This window comes from Galeopterus variegatus, unplaced genomic scaffold (assembly GCF_000696425.1).
Source record: "Galeopterus variegatus unplaced genomic scaffold, G_variegatus-3.0.2 Scaffold388, whole genome shotgun sequence".
In the NCBI taxonomy this organism is placed as follows: Eukaryota; Metazoa; Chordata; class Mammalia; order Dermoptera; family Cynocephalidae; genus Galeopterus; species Galeopterus variegatus.
In genome coordinates, this window is record NW_007726499.1 from 176,734 (window position 1) to 195,794 (window position 19,061).

Consider the following 19,061-nt stretch of genomic DNA (forward strand, 5'->3'; position numbering starts at 1 on the left):
ATGTGGGATCCGAACCCTCGGGCGGGAGAGCCGCCACGCTTCCCAAGCGGCGCACTATCCAGTGCGCCACCGGGCCGGCCCATGAGAACATTTTCTTATAACAAATATTTGGGCACCCATAGCTTCCCCTCAAGGAGCAATCTTTTTAAGGACTAAAGGATGACAATTTCAAAATGCATTGGCTTCTTCCCTCTTTACGTCCTATATGCTTGTCTCTTTAATGGTATATATGGATAGTTTTTGCTTGTCCCTCCAGCTTTTTAGAATGAAAACAGTTTCTATTCCTTCCTTCCCTCCCACACACACTTTCTCACGAGCAGATACATACTTAACATGAATCCTCTTAGACCTCTTGCGGATCCACATATTTTGGGCATGTACATAAAGCCATTTATAGGGGTTTAATCCATGAATCATAGACAGAAGATTCTCATTAGGAATGGGCAGTGGCCTCTTTAAGCTTGCATCGTACTTATAGTATTTGAAGGTGAAAAACTCAACATTTTATGGGGCTTTATAGATTCACAACAGACTCTGTATTTTAATAAGAAAAACTCAGATATGTTATTAAGCCCAAGGGGCAATAATCTGATATGACAGCAGCACTTAGTTCAGGGCCTGGCACATAGTAAGTTGTGAAAAACATTTCCTGAGAAAATGAATGATACTCCCCATAGAGGGATTTCAGGATAAAAATTAACAAAGCAGAGCTTTAGGGAAAATCAATTATTTCAGGGTAAATAGCAAGTATTCCTGGGTTGCTAAGTGTTGAAACAATTCCTAAATTTCCCTGCAGTTAAACTTCAACAGAGCTGTGGGTAATCTTGGGCAGATTTGTTATTTTTCAGAGAATGAAGTTTTGTCTTTGTTGTACAATTGGCTCCATTTCTTGAGCGCATTCTTATTGTTTGTTTATAGTGTGTGTGTGGGGGGGGCTGCTGTTTGTTTTTAGCAGCCCACACAAAGCCCCCAGGGGCTGGGCACTCACTTCATTGCTGAGAGTCTTATACACTTTCCCTCTTGGTCTCAAATTAGTTTTGCTGAAACCCTATCTTTATGTGGGTCAGGGCTTTCTTTTTCCTTAAAAACTTTTTTTTTTCCACTTTCAAAACAAAAAAACACCCTCCCATTTCCAGAAATTCCTGCATTTCTTATTTCCTGTTGGCTTATTTAGGGGCATTTTTTGCTAATGAAGTTTCAAGATGATTTCTTGAAACTGTTGTAAAGTTATGTAACTGCTGATTTAAAACTCTTTGCTGAGTTCTTAACCATTGAGTCTCTATCTCTTTTTAGAACAGAGGCTCCTTTTTAACTACTTGGTAGTAACAGTGAATGAAACAAATGGATTTTACACCATATTGGTCTCAGTTTTGAAGAATGCCAACCCATTATGCAATTTTTCCCTTTTCTGAGTCCAGACTTAACAATCCTCTGCTCTATAACACTTGTTATTACCTTCTATTTTAATGCTGCCAATTCATACTATTTCACCTAAACCCACTCTCAGACTCCAAGGCATGGACCCGTGAGCTTGTTACTGGGCTCTTTGGGACAGGCTGTTGCAAAAAGCATCTTGCATCAGTAGCCAGGACTCGGGTTTCAGTTCTGATTCTGCTGTGATTTCCTCATCTGCAAAACAAGGAGCCTACAGTGGACATCTTTATGGTTTTTTCAGTCCTCGTTGTGGCATCTAAACAGATGTTGGCTAATCCATTTCTAAAGGCCTGGGAGAATAAAATTCTAGAGTCCACAGTTTCTTTTCTTTTCTTTAATTGTTCTTGCCTAGTAACCCTAAAAATTTCTTCCTTTCATAACCTAAGTCTTTTCTATTTAATCAAGTCCGTGTCCTTGAAGTGAGAACACATGCCTACCTCTGCAGCCACATGTAGAGTTGGCATTTGTGCTTGGTATAGAATGCTTTGCTTCTCTTTGTAAATGTTGCCTATCATAATTGCTCATTTTATCCCCTTAGAATAAAAAGTACAGGTAGACGAAATGGTGCAAGAAGGCTAGGTTTAGTCTGGGGCAGTGGCTCCTCGGTTTCTGGGAGATCTTGGCTCTCTGAGTTTTCTCTTCCCCATTGGTAAGGTGGGCACCCAGCCACCTGGGCCACAGGGGTGTTATGAGGATGAATTGAGGTGATGCACTAAATTCCCTGTGGCGAGTGAGTGGCTGCTGCCCAAGGACAGGGATCAGCTGTGCACCGAGACCTCTCAGGAGCGGCTTTAGACCCCTATGGAATCCTTGGCAGAATGCAATGGGCTATAAGTAACTGAGAAAAATGGAGTGAAAATAGAGACTTCCAGAGAATCTGGCTTCCTGTGATTCCACTGGGGTGCTGGGCAAGGAGCGCTTATTCGGATCACTGCGGCTATCTCCTTGTGCCTCCCTTCATTCCCCAGGTTAAAAAGAAAGAAAAGAAGAAAGAAAGAAAGAAAGAAAAGAACTTTCCCCGAACTTTCCCATTCCTCCGTGGCCTGGCTGGAAACGCTGAAATTCCATCCTGTGTTTGTTGTCACCCGCAGGCCTGTTTCCATGGTTACCCAGATTCCAGGCACTGGCCCCAGGCCCACCACAACCATCCCTCAAAATCTCCTTGGCAGAAGAAAAACATTCCTCTTTGCTGGGCACGTCAGAGCCAAGAGAGGCATGCTCTCCTTTTCCCAAGGCCCTGGCTCGGCCACCATTTGTGCGATTTGCATGTTCTAGGTGGTTCTGTCCAGTATCATTTTGGGGAGTAAACACAACATAATGATTTCCTCCATTTCTCTTCTCCTCACTTGAGCTGAGGAATTACTTTCTTGTACCAAACATTACACTCTTGGAAAACACTCCCGATGGTTCTCATTAAAATTCCAATTCATTTTTCCCATTCTCCTCAAACTGCTGTCTTAAAAATAAACACCAGGTTGAGGAGCAAGTGAGTGGTTCTGGGTATACTAGCTCCAGTGAATGGAATCTTTTCAGAGACCCCTGTGTGGCCCTGAAGGGACCTCCAGCTCCTCTCTTGCCAGTGGCCACCTAGCCCTTCAACGGCGCTGCTGTGGCATGCTGTCTGGGCACTGTCACCAGGGGGAGTCCAAACACACTTGCGGACATGTTCGATGGCAAAGACTCCCTTGGCCATGGGCTCTGCTGCCTCTTCAGGAAGAGGGGCAGCAGGCCAGCTGGATCCCTCCTCCCCAACAGGTGCTGGCCTTGACGGTGCCTGCAGAGGGACTGTCCACCTCAGTTAGTGTACATTGAGGCCTCTGCAGGCTACTAAAGATACTGGCCACAGAAGTGAGAAGACACTCTGAGAAGCAAGGGAGGTTGGGGGTGGTGAGCGGAGGCCTGCCAATGCCTTTTGGCCATAATTGTAGCTGGGTAAGCCAGAGGCTTTGCTCCCACATCTGGAAAAATCTGCTTGTGCAGGAAAAGTATGTGTATCCAAGGATGTGTATTTGATGTGTTTTCAGTTCCAACTTTATATTATGAGAAATATAAAAATTACAGAAAAGTTGTAAGAGAACAATGAATACCCCTCTCCCTCCACCTAGATCCAACGAGTGTTTCATTTTGTCATACTTGCTTTCTCTTGCACTCTCTCTCTTTCTAGGTAGATAGATAGATAAAGACACATCTTTTGCTTAGATATTTGAGAGTTAGAATCTTGCCCCTACAGTGTTTTTGGACCTTTCAATTTATGTATTAATGTAATTATGTATGAATATATTCTTATTGTAAAATAATCAAACATTCAAACAGAACAGAAGTTAAAGGGATAAGCAAAAGCCACCATGAGCCCCTCCTCATCTCACCTTCTCCACCCCTACGGTAGCTTGAATGGTGTCCTTCTTGACTGTGGTCTATGTTTACGAAAACACACACATGTTTAGATAGAAATACATATTTTCAGGCCGGCCTGGTGGCACACTGCTACAGTGCGCTGCTTGGGAATGCGATGGCGCTCCCGTCGAGGGTTCGGATCCCACATACAGACCGGCCGCTCACTGGCTGAGCGAGGTGCAGGCGCAGCGCCGAGGGTTGCGATCCCGTTGCCGGTCCTGGTCCTGGTCCCGGTCCCGGTCCGGTACGGGCGCGACACTGAGGGTTGCGATCCGTTGCCGGTCACGAAAAATGACAAAAAGGAAAAAAAAAAAAGAAATACATATTTTCATTATGCGTTTTTAAACATAAATGATATCATACACATACATGCTGTTTTGTGATTTGTTTTTCACTTGGAAATATGCTGAGATCTTTCCGTGTTAGTATTTGAAGCTCTGCCTCATTCTTTGACTACTGCAGAGGATTCTAAAGAATGGTCGTACAAAAATTTTCTTAATTTTTCCCTCTTGATAGACATTTCAACTATTCATTATTGTTTTTCCATTACTGACAATGATGGGACTAATGTCCTGGGAAATGTTTCCTTAAGGACATGCACCAGTATTTGTCTTTTACAGGCACCTAGGGATGGAATTGCTGGGTTGGAAGTGATGCACACTTTACATTTGGATAGATATTCCCAAATTGCTCTTCAAAATGGCTTCTCCAATAGACACAACCTCCAAGAGAGAGCCCATTTCCCCTTACCCTCACCACTGCTGAATTTTACCAGTCTTTTTAAGTGTTAGCATTCTGATGAGTGAGAAATATTAGTATTGTTGGTTTTACATGACTTTCTTTGATTATTAATAAGATGTCCAAGTTCAGCTACAGATGACAAAAGCCATTCTAGTTAGTTTATGTAGAAAGAGAATGGAAATAGCAGAACTCTAGCTAGAACTAATCCACCAAGGGAGCTCCCCCTTCTTCTGTGACTAGGGAGCGGGGGTCTGAGAAGTTGGGCCTCAACTGCTGACTTGGTAATCTGGAGACCAGGAAGCCTCAGTCGTCTCCAGGACCATACAGCCTCAGCTGCATAATGGATGCCTATCCTGCTAATGACACCGACAAGGCTGGAGACTGAGGTCTTTGCTACTGTTGATGCCGGAAAAAATCAAACCAAAACACCCTAAAAGAAGGACCCCCTCAACCCTATTTGCCAGCAGAGTGAGTAGATCTCTCTCTCTTTTTTTTTTTTTGTCCTTTTTGAGACTGGCCACACTGCGCTAAGCCAGTGAGCGTTGTGAATGCACCGGTCATCCCTATATAGGATCCGAACCCACGGCAGGAGCGCTGCTGCGCTCCCAGCGCCGCACTTTCCCGAGTGCGCCACGGGCTCGGCCCAGATCTCTTGAGAATATGTCATCCCTATATAGGATCCGAACCCACGGCAGGAGCGCTGCTGCGCTCCCAGTGCCGCACTTTCCCGAGTGCGCCACGGGCTCGGCCCAGATCTCTTGAGAATATATCTAAGAGGGAGAAGCCAGGTCATATGCAGAAGCTCAGCTCTCAGAAAGCCTGGAAATTTCAGGCTTTAGCCTTCCAGGCTTCATCATGCAGCAAGGCAAGCTACAAGGTGGGAGGCATGGAGTTGAGTAAGTCAATCTGAAATATCTGCCATAATCATATTTTCAAGTTTTCTTCTGTGAATTGCCTGATTATACCTATTTCCCATTTTTCCATTAGAGTTGTATTTTTAAAAATTAATTTATTGAAGTTTTATGGGTTATCTGGAAAACAATTTTTTGTCTATTCTACATGTTATGACCACCTTCTAGTCTTTTAAATTTATATATTTGTCATGTAGAAATTTTAAGTTCACGTATTTTAATACTTTCTGATTGCTAGGTTTTATAGTCTACTAAAGAAGGCCTACCTCACCCTAGAAAGTTCCTAAAGTATTCAACTATCAATTTTGTCCTGATACCTTATAAATTTTTTATGTTAAATTCTTAAAACCATCCCTAATACATGGTGTAAGGTAGGGATCTAACTTAAGTTTTTGTTTTTTCTCAAATGGAAAATGAATGTTCCAGCATAATTTGTTGAATAATTTCTTTTAATTGATACTTTAAATTTGGAGAATTTTTAAAAATATAGAATAACCTCTTTCATTTTCCCAAAGCAAAGCCAGGATAAAGCTTTAAAAAAATTATCTTGTTATCACTTTACATTTTGGTTATCTAAAAGCCTCAAAAAATAGGGGTTTGGCATTTTCAAAAGCACAGATATGACAAGCTCAACTCCCTAATCAAAAATCTTGATTGGATCCCCTTTTCCTTAATACCAAGGTTTAATCTCTGTCTAGCCCTCTGTCTACTCAGCACCACTCCCACCTCTCCCACCCCAATAGGCCTTTGCCATCTTATTTCCCTGCTCCTTTGGCTGGAAGGGAGGTCACATCATTTGAATTGGCTGACAAAAGCAGAAAACTTGTGCATATATGTATGTCAGCAATTTCTTTATGACATTGTAATAATCTGTTTATGAAGCTTCTCTCACCTATTGGTATTTCTCAATGTAGTCACTATCAGTATTTTGGACAGAATAATTCTTTATTGCAGTACATTTTATGGCCCTCCCCAATATCCTACTAAATGCAGTAGTATTCTCTGACACCCTCTCTGCCTTATCTCAAGTCATTATGACAACAAAAAAATGCTCCCACATGTTTCCAAACACACCAGCCCTGCCCCTTAGTTGAAAGGGAGGAAAAAAATGGGATTGAATAAGAAATAACAGAATGTCATCACCATAAGGCACCTTCTCAACTCCTCATCTCTAGATGTCCAAATCTAGCTTGTATTGCAAAGGCTACCTTTTCCACAAAGCTTTCCTAAATTTCCTCAACTGCAGGAGATCTATTCCTCTTCTAACTCCCCTCTTCCACAGTACTATCTCAATACATCCATCCATCCATCCATCCATCCATCCATCCATCCATCCATCCATCCATCCATCCATCCATCCATCCATCCATCCATCCATCCATCCATCCATCCATCCATCCATCCATCCATCCATCCATCCATCCATCCATCCATCCATCCATCCATCCATCCATCCATCCATCCATCCATCCATCCATCCATCCATCCATCCATCCCTTTGTCTACCTCCTCAGTAAGTATTTATTGAGCAGTTACTGTGTACCAGACACACTCACCACTTTCTTCTTAAATAATGGGTTTTTAAATGAGTGTCTTATCTGGTCTAACACATTGTAATCTCAGGCAAAATCCCGTTCTGATCTACCTCTGCACCTCCCAGAATGGTTTGCACAGAGGTAGTGCTCACTGCTTAATGTTAGCGGAATAAAAGTTACTGAATGCAGACACAAGTTTTAACATACATCCTAAATATTTATTCAAAGGCAGTGAGAGTATTTTATTTTTAAAAATAATGCTTTTCTGACTTTCACAATATCTACATTATTATTTGAAAAAATTATCCATAACACCACCACTTTTTCAGAAGGATATAAAGTAAGAAGTGACAATTTCCTTCCTTAGCCAGTCTAATCTTGTCCCTAGTGGTGACCACTACCAACAGTTTGTTATTCCTTTCAGACTTTATAAAACATGTTTACATAAGTTCACATACAGATATGCCCACATATATATTTATTATGTTTAAATTAGCACAAATATTAAAAGCTATATGGACCATGACTTTGAGAATAAACATGAATTTACGAAGTAAATTATGATGTTTAAGTTAAATGTGTATAGTTCTTTATAACTACAAAACAATTTTGAAAACATTTTTACTCGCCAACCCTGGGAGGTAGGTTCAGAGCAGTTAAGAGACAGGCTCCTGGTCACACAGTCGGTAAGTGGTGGAAAAAGAACTTGAACCCAGGTCTTCTGCTTTCTAATTCATTGCTGTTTCTATTGTGCAAAATAATCCCTGAGGATTATTTGGGAATTGTTATTTACACAATAAAAATACGATTTACTTGACTTCAGAGTGTCAATGTAGAATTCCTTTGAAATGCTTAAATATTTTATTATATTGAAAACAAAAAAATAGCTAATATTTACCAAGTGCTTACCAGTGCCAGAAACTGTTCTAAGCACCTTACTTGCATCATGTCATTTAATCTTCCAATAAGCCTATCATATAAGAAATATTATCAACCCCATTTTCAATGAGGAAACTGAGGTTCAGAAAGGTAAATAACCTGTTTGGGGATGGGCAACTTGTGTGTTGCTTGGCTGAGTTTAAACCCAGGTCTTTCTGCCTCCAAGATCTGTACTCTGAGCCACTGCACTTTGCAGCAACCTATATACACTTTCCTTATATATAATTTAAAATAAGTAACTATTATGTGAAACAAAACGAGATGCGAATTTGATGTGAGTTCTACTTTAGAGGTACTTGCAATATGAAAGAAGAAAGACAAGTCTAATGTGTAGAGTAAGATATTTAGATAAATGTTTGAAATAGGAGTAAGAGAAAAAACAGCAAGCAAGAGAGAAATAGGAAATACACAGAGATTGATTATTTGTTGATTGATTGATTGAGAAAAAGAGAGAACCTGGATGAAAGAGGTAGGAAGCAGAATCAACGGGAGGGGAAGGACTAGAGCTCCAGCTTTCTCCACTTCTGCCACTAGTCTATCTGGGACTCTCCAGCCCAGCCTGGGACTCATTTTTCTTGTATTCCTAGAGCCCCTGCTGCCTGCACTCCTGGGCTAAGAACTCAGACTCATGAACACATAGTCCCCCCACTCAGAGGGCAACCCTGAGTGAGCAGGAGGGTAAGTGGAGGGACAAGAGTTTCTCTTAACTGCCCTGAGAGTGGGGGCTGGGAGGAGAGGGGCTGGGAATGCAGGGGCCTCACCAGGCAGGCCCATGTTCCTACCTGTCTGCACTGAGCTGGGGGAGGCTGTGTGGGGTCTTAGTCAACGACTGATATTAGGACATTCCCTCTGGTTAAGAGGCGGGGATGCCGCCCCCTCACTCCTCCTCGGGAAGTCCTGCCCAGTTAGACTATGCCAGCGGAGTCAGTAAGTGGTCATTCTGTGAGCTGGTGGGGTGGGGAGCGGAGCTGCTTGAGACAAGGATGACATGTGGGCAGGTAGCATGGGCTGAGATGCCAAGAAAGTAGAGGCAAGATCATGGCATGGGTGGAGGAAAACCCCTTTTGCCCTTGGGTAGTGGCACTACGATAAAGGAGATCTGAGTCACCAGGGAAGGCATGGAATAACTGGGATGGGCTTATACACCAACCTCCCTCACTTCCTTTCCAGTCATTTGGTTGTTTTCAAATTCTCCACCTTTGCCTGCTCTCCCTACCCCTGTCAAATCCGGTTCATAGGTGTGGTATGTGTATGTTTGCAAGGCATGGAATAACTGGGATGGGCTTATACACCAACCTCCCTCACTTCCTTTCCAGTCATTCGGTTGTTTTCAAATTCTCCACCTTTGCCTGCTCTCCCTACCCCTGTCAAATCCGGTTCATAGGTGTGGTATGTGTATGTTTGTGGGTATACATGCACAACTGGCTCTTGGTAAAAATATTATTAGCTGAAAACACAGGAAATTGCAATTATCTGGCTATTTTTGACCTACAAAAAGTTTTTTCATATGGTTCAACCCAACTGGGCAAACTAAAATAAAAACCCAGATAGAAACCCTTTATACTAATGAGTAGAACTAATGAACTAATGAATTGACCATTGTTCCCAGCTCTGTAATTGTGCTTCTCACACCTTAAGTCAGAGGCTCTATTCTGAGACAACTGCATTGCTGTGACCAGGGCCATGGAGTGCAAGGTCACATGGTAGTTGGCTAAGAACCAGATGATAATTAGGCACAGACAATGCCCTGGGATTGGGCGATAACCTTGCTTCAGGTTCTGTACCTACTCTCACCCCGTGGCCAGTGAGGCTACCTTTCAGGGGGCAAACATGAGGGAGGGCTCAGCTGAGCTGGATGACCTTTCAGGGAATTGGAACCCCAGTCAGGACCCCACAGCAAGCCTGGAGGTATACCCCAGCTTTTGCCCTGCTGCTTCTCCTGGTCCTACCTGCTTTTCTGTCACCTGAAAGGCTGACACTCACAGTGCCTTGAGTCCTCACTCACAAGGTGAGGGCATTTGCTGGGCCGAGTTAATCACATCCAACATGGAACCCTGACAAATGGCTGCTGTAGATTCAAGGATCAGCTACATAAGGTATGGGTCCCGTACAAAATGAAAACGTGGCTGCCTTGTTCAAAAATTGTTAAGGGTTTCAAGACAACGAAAACAGAGCATTCTACCAAATGCTGGTCCTTCTGAGTGTGGGGCCCAGTGCAACCATGCAGGGCCACCCCTGGTTGGCTAACAGATGGAGACCAGGGCCATCCATCACATGGGCTAGGAGGGCTGCAAGATATGAAGCCCCCCTCAGAAGACCTCCCCATTGCCTTTCCAGGCCCACCTTGCTACTTTCCGCAGGAACTCACTGATAGAGTACGGCATCGTGAGTAGTTGGGGCATGGATTTAACTGTGGGCTAAGCAGGGACAAATCAAGAAAGGAAGCTTTGGGAAACAGTCTTTTTAGAGCTGAATGGATTATTACAGGGTGATGCCTAAATTCTCTGAGTGATTTCACACACAGACCTGAGAAATAGCTTAATGAAAGAGCTGAGGGACTGACTATGAATATGAGTTGGGGTCACGGGCAGGCAGAGTTTCTGATTCCGACCATCTTTTTCTGTAACCGAAGTTCGGAACTGCCCTCATTGCCCATGTGCCCTCACTGGGCCCTCCACAAAACACAGGTGAGGAGCCACTGCATGAGCTGCTCACGGCCAGAATCACGGGGAGGCTGCACTCGCCTCACACAAACCTCTAGCCAGCACTTCGGGCAACCCAGATATGCAGATTCACTTCCAAGCAAAAGACTGCATTCATTCAGGATCTTCAGTTTCAGAATTGACTTAAAGACCGGCTAGTGTTTCAAACTTTCTAGAAGGAACTGAGCGCCCCCTGCGGGGTACTATACAACACTGACATTAAACTGTGCTTTCTCAGTGCACCAAATCTGTAAATATATTTTAAGAATTTAACATTGTATAAAAACCAGTGACAGCGATATGTCTCATGGTGGCAAAGTTATGAGTTATATATGAGTTTGGCAATAGGGTGGATTTTTAAATGTTTCATGAATCCCATGGTCCTAATCAAAATTATTTCAGTTTTTTGTCTCAGTTATAGAAACAAGGTAAACATTTTGAAATTCTGAGTGTACTGATACAATTTTCTTCCCATTTCAGAAGAGGGAGGTCACAAAATGTTTTATGGGGGAGGTAACATGGTCCAGGGAGGGGACACAGGTTTTGAAATCAGACAGCCTAGGTTGGAATGCATTCACTATTTGAATGATTTGGAGTCAGTCCTTTAACTTGGAACAAGTCATTTAATTTGAAGTCACCATCTTCTGATCAGTGAGGACAATGATATCCACCTAAAATGTGGATGCAAGGGCTAGAGCTCACATGTGGAAAGCACACAGAAGTGCTCGATTAATCATGGTGTCATTGTTACCATACTATTACGATGTGGGTCTAAGTTGGGCTTCAAAGGATGGGCAGCTGCTAGACTCAGACTCTATTTCTAGAGGATAGAGACTGCCTCTTAATCCAGTGTCTGGCTCAGAGGACTCACCCCTGGGTCATAAGGGCAGTGCTCACATTGGGTACTAGAGTCTCTTTAGAATCACAAAACTGTGGTCCAGGGCACTGGCTTCATGAAATACACCTCTTACTGGGCAAGTCTGGACAATTCTATCTCTAAGAGATATCCCCAAGTCCCACTACTTCGACCTCCATTTTGCTAATCTGACCCACCATCTTCTCATGTGAACCAATGCATAGCTCTTATAATTTGTCTTTCCACTTCTGTGCTTACTGTTTCAAATCCATTTTCCAATGTGACTTTTTAAAATAAACAAACACACACAAATCTGATCAGGCCACTTCTCCATTTCTGGTTAAAACCTTTCAATGATTTAGATTAAAGTTATTAACAAGACCTCTGTCCACCCACCCACCTTGCTTATAATGCCGGTCCTACCTCCTGGAGGCTTTATGCAATTCGTTCTCTCTGTAATCGGTCCTCATCTCCCAGTTCTTCTCCTGGCTACTCCTACTCATCCTTCAGGTGTTGGCTCACAAACTCAAGAAGAGCACAAGAAATATTACATTTTCTTATTTTCTTCAGAGCAAATTAAATCTACTTGGCCCCACTCTACTGCACTGCAGTAGGAATTAAATCTCTGGTCACTGGGGTGTCCTTTCCCCTTCTTAGGGTCTTGCATTTAGGATGCTCATAAGAGACCTGGAAAACAGGTAGAGACCTCTACTCTTCAGGCTCTCTGGGTCCTATCTATCCTTGCTGCTATCCTCATTGCCAAGTCTGAGGGGGCGCTTGAAGGAGGTGGTTCGAATGCTTGGGTGTCTTCTCTTAGGCTGGAAGACTCAGTGTTGAGGTTCAGGTTTCTTCCAGGGCACCCCACAAACCATGAACCTCTGAAGTTCATCATCTATCTCACCAGGGTACCACCAGAGAGTGGGGCACAGCTTTCCACTACTTCTAAGGCTCCTGGCTCAGGAGACTCTTCTCTTCCTTGCTTCTCAGACAAGGGGAGGGGCTGCTTTTGAGCATGTCTTTCTGCTGTGCACAGGAAGCATAAAGGACCCGGCCACTTCCTTGGAAAGTGGAAAAGATCCAGAAACAAAATCAATATTTCAAACGGTGTGCTATAAAAGCTACTCATCACATGGTCTCCCTTTGGTTATCCATCCAATATAAATCAGGTTCCCCCAATCATACTCTTCTATACCCTGCAGTAGCCACCACAGGTGCCCACATTCCCTTTACCTAATCTGTGTATCCGTTCCCAGTTACTGTGTGTTGGCTGCCAAAGGCCTACAGCTGTGCTGTCCCCTGGCAATGCCTGATAGGTTATGCTCACCCTGGGGGATGGAGGGAGGGCAGAGCCAATGACCGACCAATTCATACTGAGCACAAAGGCCTAGCCCCTTGCCTCAACGCAAGAAAACTCTTGATGCCATCATGGTCCAGAGTGGTGGCATCAGGCTGAGGCCAGACTGCAGTGGAAACCACTTCTTGCTCAGCTTCTTTTCCTGCCCTATTCTGCTTCCTTCACAAGGTTCTCCTGAGAACCTCAATAAATGACTTGCACAAGAAACTCTGCCTCAGGCTTTGCCTCTAGGAATCCAACCTAAGTCACATCCTTTATTTTCCTTCCTGGCATATGTCACTATTTGAAATCATAGATGTGTATGCTACTGGTTTAATGCTTGTGTCTCCCCCACTAAATGGAGGCTCCATGAAGGCAGAAGCCATACTTGTTTTGTTCACTGCTTTATTCCCAGCACCAAGTATGGTACCTGCCACAGAGGAGACCAATACATGCTTTGAGCTGAAAAGCTGGTGGGAACCAGGGGTCACATAGCTTCTCGGCTTCCCTCTGCAGACACTTTCTTTCTTAGGTGTTTTGGTACATGAAAGGGTACTTGAGAAACAGAATTAAAAGAGAATGCAAATCTTTCCATGAACTTTTTCAAGTACCACTGGATGTTGAAGAAAGCCCCCCTATACCAGCAGCTTAGCATCTCTGGCGCCCATGATTCTCAAGCTAGTCCTAGGTGGACAGATTCCAAAGCCCCAGTTGATAGAATCTGACTGGCCCAGGTTAGGTCACCTAATTCCTGATACAATAAGCATAATCTGGCACCATATCACAGGTCACAAAATCAGCCAATGAGGCCATTCCTGGGGATGGAGGCAGTTCTCTGATGAGGGTCATGAACTGCAGACAAAACAACAGCTGTTCTGATTTAGTTGAAAATCAGGACAACTTCCATATTTTTAATGGTCTACCAATATTCCTGTGAAAGGCTGGGCTGGATTCATATGAACAATCACCAAGTTCCTAGATGTTAGTGTCTTAGATATTATATACCACAAATAAGTTGTAGTAAAGTCCTCACTTAAGGAGAATGTGAAAGAACTGTGGCTTTCTAGGTACTTTAATTTTTTGAAAAGTTTTGTTTTCTCTTCATGTAAAATTTTTTTTCCCCTAAACATCCTAATTCTCTTTCCTACTAGGTTGTCTTTCTTTGGCTATTGAAGGACTAGTGCCTTGGGGTCTTTACTCTGAAGATGAATGATTTCTAGGCAGGACCTCTGATTCACAGAGAAGAGATTGGCCTGGTCATGTTTGGATTACAGGATAGCTGCTACAACTGTTTCTGACTGAGACCCTAAAGTCAGCTCACTGGTTTTGTGACGCACTTCTTCCTCCTGAAAGCTAGGTAAACAAAAAGACCCAGTAAAAAAAGGATGAGAAGAGATTTCAATTATTGTGCTTTCAGTTTTTCAGTAAGGGATACAGAAGCATAAGCCAGGGCTTCTTCCCACAGAGTTTAAGTCTAGGTAGAGAACATGAAAGATACTGTTTGACAGAGGTAAATAATTTCAGGAGATAATTATACACAAATGTGTTTTGCAAAATACAAGTTCTTATACAAATGTATCACTAAATACTGACTTGATAGTGTTTTGGTTATATCTGAAATGGCTTTGAGAAAGTAAGAAATGCCATTACTAGATAAAAACAGTAACCCACCTAGCCAAAGACCTTTTCCAGTGGCACCAAAGGAACTTTTAGGGAGAGCAAAGGTAACTATCAGATAACTTTTTAATCTGTAAGTTTATCCAAAGTTTGAAAAGAGTATGAGGAATCTTAGGATTCCCAGTAATCAGGGAACGAGATCTATGTACCCGTAACATCCACAGGCTAAATCCATTTAGAATGCTTCTCAAGGTGGAGGAAGATAAGTCAATCGTCCTCCTTCTGTCTGGCTTCCTCTCCCTTTGCCTTTCCCTTTCACATGTTCAACCACCTGTATCACAGGATAAACACAGTAGCTGGGAAGTGTTAGATTTTGACAGTAAAGCAAAATCAGAGTTAATGGCAAATGTTTAACTGATCATGTTCAAACATAAGCTAGAAATGAAGAGTTTTAGGCTTAAAGAGTCAAATGTTCTGTATTTCTGAGAAATCTCAGTTTCTTATTCTGCTGTATATTTTTCCATTGAACTTTGCTGCCACACACTAAGTAGGTGTACATTTTTGAGTGTTGATTTATTACTCAAAGATTTCAATTAAGAGACTGAAAGAAAACACTTTGTAGCTATGTATTTTTTGTAAGAAAGAAGCCAAGTGTCAGTTTCCAATTGGGGGAACGTTCTCATGAAGGTACTGTAAGGCTAGGTCTGTCCACTTCATTTCTTGTTCTTTGACAGATTCTGTGGTGCCCCCGTTGTCTTGTTCAGGTTCAGGAAGCTCATTCTGAAAAGGTATGATGGACATTCAGAACAATGATATAATCTGCATTGTTTCATTTATTTATTTTGTTGGCAGCTGGCCAGTACAGGGATCCAAACCCTTGACCTTGGTGTTACCAGGCTGCACTCTAACCAACTGAACTAGCCAGCCAGACCTGCATTAACTCCTTAAAACTCAGGAGCACTTAGCACTAAAATCTGCTGAGTTCCTAAAACAGGAGCATAACTGACATGTATAGTCTAAGAAGGAGCTAAAATAAACAGATGTGAGGAAAACGATTTTGTTGGCAGCTGGCCAGTACAGGGATCCAAACCCTTGACCTTGGTGTTACCAGGCTGCGCTCTAACCAACTGAACTAGCCATCCAGCCCTGCATTAACTCCTTAAAACTCAGGAGCACTTAGCACTAAAATCTGTTGAGTTCCTAAAACAGGAGCATAACTGACATGTATAGTCTAAGAAGGAGCTAAAATAAACAGATGCGAGGAAAACATCATAAGTATCACTCAGACATGGCCTGCTTCCTCCTCAGTAGTGAACAACAGGCATCAAGGCTCTGGCATCTGTGCAGGAAACAGTGTGGCAGAAGAGGCTTTTGGAAGTCGAGCACTTACATTTGCCATCATCTGCTGTGTTAGTTGGGCAAGGTGTTTAAGCCCTTGGGGCCTTTGTTTCCTCTGACAAATGGGAGAAAAAAGTAGCCACTCCCTCACAGGACTGCTGTAAGGATTAAATGAAGTAACTTGGAACAAGTGCTTAGCACTGTGTGGGGCATCCAGTGCTCAAAGAATATCTGCTATTGATATCAGTGGCTAGGAACACTGAAGAGAGCTAATACCAAATCTTTTGGGGGGGGAATATGCTTTAGAAAATACAAGATTTACTGGCATATTTCTTAAGCACAAGAAATGAATACAAAAACTATCCTGTACTCAACATCCCTATATTATTATGAAGGGAGGGGGGAGACACTGAAAATGTAACACAGTAGATGAGACCTCCCACGAGTGGCAGAGCAGGGCAACACGAAACACAGCAAATGACCAATGCATATCCTACCAGCAATTTTCTTAAAATGGTAGGCCCTGGGCCATACTTAGTGTAGAATCTGGGATCATTTCCTTATATTTTAAATCTAAATTTATTACAACTGAAACTCTGCTTTGCACCAGAGTTCACCGATACCAATATATTTCTTTTCAATGATCCAAATTAACACTTTGTTTTAGGGTTCGTCAGTATCCAGACTAATGATTTCCCAATGGATTCCAATTTGCACTATACGAATATAATGTTTTTCCTCTTTAAAATTAGGTTCAGTATATTTTAAATAATATTTACTTACAATATGTACAAATATATTTGAATCACATACATCTTGCTCTACAAACGTGAGTTTCAAATATACCTGAACAGATTGTAAACAACTATCATTTATTATAAAGCAGTAATATACTCTCTTAAACTTAAAAAGAAAGTTTAGTACTGATAATTACTTATAGATGATAAAGAATAAACAGGTCCTTGGTCAATAAATTATTTAATTCAGAGGAAGGCAACTTTGCTTAATTTCATCCCATCTATGGTACGCTTTCTAAAATAATGTATTTTTCATTTGGTGACTATTGTCTCTTGCAACAAATGCCAATATATAAAAGTGCACTTGTGCCTGGAAAACAAAAACACAAGTATGGTAAATGCAACCATCCATGATGGTATACTGCAAAAATGGCCACAGTTCTTTGTACCTACTCCTATCAAAAGACGGAGTCCATTTCCCCAATCTTTAATTTTGACTGGCCATGCAAATTGCTTTGGCCAAAAGAATGCAGCTGTGATGCCAGAAGTTTCCTCTCATGCTGTTCCTGGACCCCTGAGACTGAGAAGTCTGGGCAAGCCTGCTAGATCATAAGACCTAGTGGCTCCATCACCCAGCTGACAGCCTGCTAACATGTAAGATCATCCTAGATCACCCAGCCTCCAGCCAGTCTGCTGGTTGACTCTACAACACAAGCAAGCCTAGCAGAGATCAGCTGAGCTGGTGCAGACCTGAAGACCCTCCCAGCTGAACTACAAAATCATGAGATAAATAGTTGTTAATTTAAGTCACTAAGTTTTGGGGTGATTTGTTATGTAGTAAAAACTAACTGATATACACATTGCCTTAGACTCACAAGACAAGGGAAAAGGAACGGATTAGCAACAGGGCCAGGGTACCACTTGAAGTCAGCAGAGAAATTTCCCTCTCCCTCATCCCCTGTCAAACAAATGGTCCCCAAATCCTGCCATAAAGATCTCCAGAATTCGGTAAGTCTCCTCCACTTTCTTGACTTTGTTCAGTTCCTCCTCACTTGCCTAAACCACTGCAGCAGGTTCCTACTCGGTTTCGCTTGCCCCTTTCTCCATGTCAAACCACATCGAACAATGCTGCTACACTGACCTTCCAAAAGCCAAATCTGGGCATGGCAGTCTTCTGCTTTGAAGACCATTCACTCCCGGATCTCCTGAGGATGAGGTCTAAATGTGGCATCAAATACCCCTCTCAGAATCTGGTCTGGGCCCAACTTTTCTACCTACTTATACGGCAAATGTATTCTTCATCTTCTCCACTAAACTTCTGGTCCTTCCTTATGGCCCAACTTAAACACTACATTCTTTCTGAAGCTTTTTTGATGCTTGCCAGGCAATCAGCCACTTCCTATACTATGTGGCTGTTCACACCCCCACTTAGAACAGTTATTACTATAATTATTTATTTATATGTGTTGCCTCTCTAGATCCCGGAGGAGTATGAACTATATCTTATGTTCACATAGACTTGTGGCATATAGTAGGCTTCAAAGAAATGCTTGTTGAATGAATGAATGAATAAAAGTTTACAAGGCAGGATTTGCAGCTTCACAGACCTAGGTAGGTATAATGTCCAACTTATCAGCTACCAGACTTTGGGCAAGTTCGCCTGTCTGATCCTGCTCCTTTCCTTTAAAATGGGGATAACACCACCTTACTTGTAGGGCTGTTTTAAGGATCAGAGGTAATGTGTGTCTTCAACTTTAGTCCATGGCATAAAACTGGTATTCAATAAATGACAGCTATAATTCTTACTATGCTCTCTCTTTTGACTATTTTCTTAAACTTGAACTAAGCTGCGACATGCTGTTTGACATGCATATTATTCACTGAACATATTACTATCTCTTATTCTTAAAGAAAAATTTGGGAAAGCTGAATATTTTATTTCTCTAAGTAGGCATGCTTTTAAAGAAAAACATTCCCTGCGCCATTCTCCTTGTTCTTTGTTCTATGACATAAATAGGATCCCTAATAAATATTCACATAAGTAATACTTTTGGATCACTTATTACATGAGGTTTAATAACTCATGGAGTTTTCCAGAGATCAGGAAAGAAAAGGATATTCTAGGAGCTTGCTGGCCTACATGTGAAAGAAAAAAAGCCAGGTATCTTCTGAATATTTTCCATGGAACCTATCATAGGTGTGTGTTCCAAGAAGTTTCTAAAAACGTCAACAGACTGACAAGCCACAGGCAGGGAAGTAAGAAATGTGGCTTTTATGCTTTTGTTTCTTGTTCCTCCCCATATTATACACTAAACTCTCATTATTTAGTTTAGTTCTGACTTTAGCGTGGTGGACAGAACCTAGCCCAGAAAATCTGGGTTTTTGTCCTGGCATGACCCCTAACTGAGCTGGTCATGACAGCTCTCTGAACCACATGGCTCTTTATATAAAAAGTTGGCTCGGGGCCGGCCCGGTGGCGCACTGGCTAAGTGCGCTGCTTGGGAAGCGCTGTGGCGCTCCCGCC

General features: G+C 42.4%; 1 protein-coding gene across 1 annotated transcript in view; it reads right to left on the reverse strand.

Annotated features, from left to right (window-relative positions):
- Positions 1 to 14,919: 14,919 nt before the first annotated feature.
- Positions 14,920 to 19,061, reverse strand: part of ANAPC13 (anaphase promoting complex subunit 13) — a 7,200-nt gene continuing 3,058 nt past the window's right edge. Inside the window, exon 3 of the mRNA XM_008568219.1 lies at positions 14,920 to 15,242. Within this exon, the coding sequence (XP_008566441.1) occupies positions 15,117 to 15,242 (126 nt within the window). The 3' untranslated portion in view covers positions 14,920 to 15,116. The remainder of the gene's footprint in view (positions 15,243 to 19,061) is intronic.